The 5,277-nt window shown below is 38.0% G+C and overlaps 1 protein-coding gene across 1 annotated transcript; it reads left to right on the top strand.

Moving 5' to 3' along the window:
- Positions 1–92: 92 nt before the first annotated feature.
- Positions 93–2,279, top strand: LOC111667997 (integumentary mucin B.1-like). Its single transcript, XM_023423900.2, has 5 exons — positions 93–555; positions 705–812; positions 1,140–1,179; positions 1,632–1,740; positions 1,934–2,279. The coding sequence occupies exons 2-5, from the start codon at positions 741–743 to the stop codon at positions 2,106–2,108; spliced, it is 396 nt and encodes a 131-aa protein (XP_023279668.1). The 5' UTR covers positions 93–555; positions 705–740; the 3' UTR covers positions 2,109–2,279.
- Positions 2,280–5,277: the final 2,998 nt, after the last annotated feature.

Genomic DNA, 5,277 nt, shown 5'->3' with positions numbered 1-5,277 from the left:
TTTACTTACCAGTCTAGAAGAAATGTTGCAAGTTCAGCATCAAACTTCATTCCTGTACTCACAGCAGCTGCCTCCAGAGGTGGAAAGTAACGCCAGCGTTAACTTTTTGGTTTGTTTGTATTTCTATCACTTCTTTTATTTGTCACTGAATGTGGTTTCCTGCCCTCTGGGCAGTGTAACCTCTTCATCCTCTCATGTTGAGCTGAGAGCAGACTGGACACTACAGTCACTCACTAGCGCCTCTTGAGGTACAAAGTGGTATTACAAGACAGGACAGGCTAGCTGGTTAGCAGGCTAACTTATCTAAATATCGCTGCAACACAATACATAAATGTCTTTTGAATGTTATTTCATCACATTCTGGTGATTATTTTACTTAATTTTGGAAGGTTTTAAAATCCTAACATATAGCACCTTTAAGTACTATCTCAGAGACTTTCCTTTTCCTCACATGAATACTAATACATATTTGGCCTTTTGTACCAGGACACTTTTTACTTACTGTGTTATTTTTCAGTTGAGAAGAACTGCAGTTATAATGAAAAGACATACAAGGTATGTTGTGTGGATCTCACATTAATATAGGTACAAGATGATAAAGAAAATAGTTTATTCTTCCTTGGGGAAGAATTCGATTTTTGTATAATGTGAATCAATACATTGTGTTTATACATATCTTGATGGTAGTACCTTTGTCTGTGTAGGTGGGAGACACATGGAAAGATGCCACCCATCCCTGCATGTCGTTCAGCTGCAGCAAAGAGGGCATTCAGACTGAGACTAGAGTGTGTCCCAAGGAAAACTGTCCTGAGGTACAGGACACCCCTCCTCTACTCTTTAAACTAATAAATCTAACATCTCATGAGCTTTATTCTAGTGTGTGTTACTGCATTTTTCCCCAGCTTTAGATTTGTCTTATTATGAAAATGTATTGGTGGTACTACTGAAATAACTGCACAGCAAGGTTAGCTTTTCATGTAAAAGTAAACCTGTTGTATATAAATGAAAAAATAAACTCAAAAGAAATTCACATTTCATTGTGACTTTAAGATTTCAGACAATACACCTCCAAAGCTGATGCACTTGGATCTTAATTAAGTATTTCTTTAATCATGAGCTCTTGTGGATTTGTTCTCCAGGAGGACAGGATTTGGGATAACCAGCACTGCTGCTTTACATGTAAGTTGAGAACCAATAATGTGCTGTTAGTGAAATGACCTTTCTCCAGCCAGCTGATTGGTTTTGACTATTTGTTTTTTTGAATTTCAACCTTTCAGCTCATATACCTTTCTGCATTCAAAATAAATGGGACAACTCAGCTGACAATGTTATTTTTAAAAGCTATCATAAACCTAAATTTGGCCAAGTGACTTATTTGATCTGGCAATTTAGATGATATTAAAATGATGCTGTGAAAAGTAAAGGACCCCAAGAAGCCTTGGCTTCAACTCTGTGTCAACATTAACATTACCCAAACAATACACTAACAATACACTTGTCCAAACCCTGACGCAGTACATGTATATGGTCCTATTGGACAATTAGTAGCTGTACATTCAAATTGTACAAATTAACAGCCATGACTGTTTAAAATTTCAACTTTACCTCCTATACATCTCCTTCACCTTTAGGTAATCAGAGCTGTGCTCCCGAGGTGTCCAGCTTCAACATCACCATAAACAACTGTACCACCATCATAGAAATGCCTGTGTGTCAGGGCCAGTGTGTGTCTCAGCCCAGGTGAGAAGAAATCTATCACTGGTCAATAGAAATAGTTATCACAGAGTAAGTGAACACATTCTCAGGTCTGTTATGAGTGTCCACACTAAGGACTCAGCAGGAGATGTGTCATTCCTGATTAAGTCTGATTAAGCTTACAATAACACATTTCTCCCCTCCTTCTTGCTTCCCTTCCTCCCCACTCGGTCCACAGCATCAGAGTGGTGTTGCATGGTGACCTACAGGTGGAGCAGAAGAGCAGATCCTGTCAAGAGCGGCGCTCAGAGAGGAGATCAGTGACCCTGCAGTGCTCCGACCACACTACCAGACACTACGCTTACAAGCATATCACCAGCTGTGAGTGCAGAAGCTGTGGTATACTGCGCTGACAGCACAGACCAAAGACAAGAATATATGATAATGTAACGTATCCATTACATTTCTAAATCAAAAACGAATGTATCTAAATTTAGTAGATTATGAATTGATATTTGATGGTTTTTGTTCTCGATTCAAAACTAATAGTATCAAATAAAGTGAATCATTAGCTAATCACCAAAGGTTGTAGTAAGCATCTTCTGTCAGTGCAGTAAGTTCAACTTCATAAAACACAATGTGCCTCCCTAAAGTAAATTTACTTTACTCTCACTTTTTCACCGGTCGGCAGCAACGCTGCTGTAGCTTTGATCACTTCTGTGCCAATGACATTTCGTCTGGAAGTTAGGGTCGTTTCATTCAAGTGACAAAAAATAGCTTCTTGATAGTGGTGATATTTAGCCAAGCAGACAGGTTTTGGTTTTATCTATGCAGGTTTTGAAATACTCTTGTTACTCTAAATAATCCAGAACTTCACTGTAAACAGATTTCCATGGAAGACGCAATCTGTTAAAACCATTAACATTGTGGTCCCTGGATTATCTGCAGTAACAGGGACTCTCTTCTGTCAAAAATCTGTATTGACAAAGAAAATAAAAAAAAAAAAAACATTTAAAAAAAACAGTTTGGTGAACTGGCTCTTTCAGATTCAACTCTAAATTTGTCTTTATTTCAATGAATTTATGAATTACAAAAAATAATTTACACAAAAATGATGACTAACAATTTGGCGGGCAAAGAATCCCACATTGTGGAGCTGCTGCAGCTGTAATGTCAAAATGAGTATTTATAATGAATATCTTATATACTGTGTTTATATTTTGATGTGTGTTTCTCGGGCATTGGGACACACAGAGAAAGCCATTGTTTGCGGCTATCAATAGGACAGGAAGACTTTGATCAAGCCAAGGAAACACCCAGTCTTACAAAAGCTGAGTTTCTCTGGAAGAGGAAAGCATTTCACTCTTTGAAAACAGCAAACGAACAGAAACAGCAGGCTTGTAAAATAAGCTTTGGCCAGCTTCACGCTGCTGCTGTTTGTTGTGCATTCAAAAGGATGGATACTCAGGAGGCTTATGATGTTCACAGAGGAGGATGTGCGAGTGTGCGCAAACTGTGAATGCCTCTGTGTGTGTTTGCATTCAGTGAACCTCTGAACCTTCCGGTGCTGGTCAGACATGCATCCTACTGGACCTTACCCAACCAGTTCAGTCACGTTTGGGTTTGTGACTGTGTGTGTGTGTGTGTGTGTGTGTGTGTGTGTGTGTGTGTGTGCATGTGTGTGTGAGGACTGGAGGGGTTTCAGGGTTTTTTATTGACATGATCAACAAGTGCACGAGTAGATGGGTTACTGATTACAGGTGATGTTGTAGTTTGTTTGTGATAAGGCGCTTGCTTTAAGCACAAAGTCCTGCCAGGTACAACAAGCCCTCAGCTACTTTACCACATCCCTCCCATCCATCGTAGGACCACCGCTGCCTCTCAGGTAATTACTTTTACTGGTTTTTGAACTCTTCTAATTCTGCACAAAGTTCTTATTTAAGATGAAACTTTTTAGTATTTACTGGTGCTGTAGTGTAAATTACTGGTATATTTTGCCTAAAAGAAAGCTGGGGACTACATTTTGTTATTATTTACAGTGCTACACTGAGATTTGAGTCTTTATGCATATCCAGTAACCTCATTTAAGAGTAAATCTAGTAGATTGGTAATAAGACATTAGTTTTTTTCAGTTTTGCAAATTTGAATCAGTTGAATTGAACGTAATTTTCCCCAAACTCATAATCTTGGTGTCCGTCTGCAGGTCCTTCGGTGCTGTGTTTTCTGCGTCTTTGCATCTGTCAAGCACACAGCAGCATCATGAGTGTAGAGTCCAAAAAACCACGTGAAGCTTGCTGCTCCAAGCTCAAGGTTGGTCAAATGTTTTTATTTTTCCCAGTATTTAAATGTTTGAGAATATCACTTATTGCTCCATACATATCCAAGTCTTAATGACTGTGTTGTGACCATGGCATGACTTAGTCTTAGCCAAACATCCAAAAGCCAAGTCAAATGTGTTTCTTTCACGTTACCTCTACACATTTGTCTTGGTATGGCATTTTTATGTCAGTATTATCTGTGTCCTACAAATGCTTACCCTAATTGGGCTGTAAAAAGGTAAAGCATTAAGGGATAACTTCATGACTTTTGAACTTTGGGCTTATTTTCCCATGATTTTGGGTGTAAATGATTGATATGTTTATATTATTATGATGATTATTATTATTATTATTATTATTATTATTATTATTATTATAAGTGGCAACATTATTAATTGGATTCCTAGAGAGATAGACCTTTTTTGTTAGAGAAAGATCATTTTTGTTTAACCAGAGGCAACTGTTACATCACTACCAGACTCCATTGACAAAAACAGTAATTTTACCTTGCAGATCACCGGACTTGCTGGAATATCGCTGCCTTGATCAGTTAGTTAGTTTGTGTTATTCTTCGGTACTTTCACTTATCTGACTTTCACTTGATCTGAAAACTTCTTCCACCACGGAAAGTCACGCAATAACACTAACAAACTAACAAACTAACTAACTACAACTTTAAGTACCTATATCATTCTTGCTTAACAAATTGTTCTCTTGACCAGATAAAACTATTGAGGCTTTGACACCAAATGAGACATTCAGTCCATGAAAAGTGGGTTTGCTTCCTCATGCAATGGGAATAGTGGTATGGTTGCAGTGACCTGTGTACATACAATGTAAGAGCTGTGTTTATTGGTTCACTTTGTCAGGATGTTTGCTGATAACAGACTAACCATACTAGAAAGTGGGGCATTATCAGCTCTACTTAGCAAGTAATATTGGTTTGACGATTTTGATTTCTTGCAAAATGTTACAGGAAAGTACGAAACCTCTCTTCTTGTTAAAAAGTAGAAACAAGTTGAACTCTAGAGGAGCTTTAATGTCACCTGTGGAGCTGTTAGACAAGTGGGTGCAGTTATCTAAGAGTATTCACAGAATCGTCTGTGACCTGCAGCCCAGTGTGAATCCCTTTAATCTTTAACTGTCTTTGGAACAATTTGAAGGCTGCACACAAGTAGGATTTGTACTGGTAAAGCAAACAAACTCCAAAAAAAATAAAGTACTAGAATTTTTTTTATTCATTACAAGGTGTGATAAGATATAT

This window comes from Seriola lalandi, unplaced genomic scaffold (assembly GCF_002814215.2).
Source record: "Seriola lalandi dorsalis isolate HSWRI2012SDOR001 ecotype SW California unplaced genomic scaffold, Sedor1 jcf7180002003824, whole genome shotgun sequence".
In the NCBI taxonomy this organism is placed as follows: Eukaryota; Metazoa; Chordata; class Actinopteri; order Carangiformes; family Carangidae; genus Seriola; species Seriola lalandi.
The sequence above is the reverse complement of the archived record's forward strand: the minus strand, read 5'-3'. Positions and strand labels throughout refer to the sequence as shown.

What these genes read in the sequence shown, in the direction of transcription:
- LOC111667997 (XM_023423900.2), top strand. Translation starts at nt 741, where the DNA reads ATGTCGTTCAGCTGCAGCAAAGAGGGCATTCAGACTGAGACTAGAGTG. An exon ending in CCAAGGAAAACTGTCCTGAG is followed by an intron (nt 813 to 1,139) that starts GTACAGGACACC and finishes TTTGTTCTCCAG; the next exon opens with GAGGACAGGATTTGGGATAA. An exon ending in CCAGCACTGCTGCTTTACAT is followed by an intron (nt 1,180 to 1,631) that starts GTAAGTTGAGAA and finishes CTTCACCTTTAG; the next exon opens with GTAATCAGAGCTGTGCTCCC.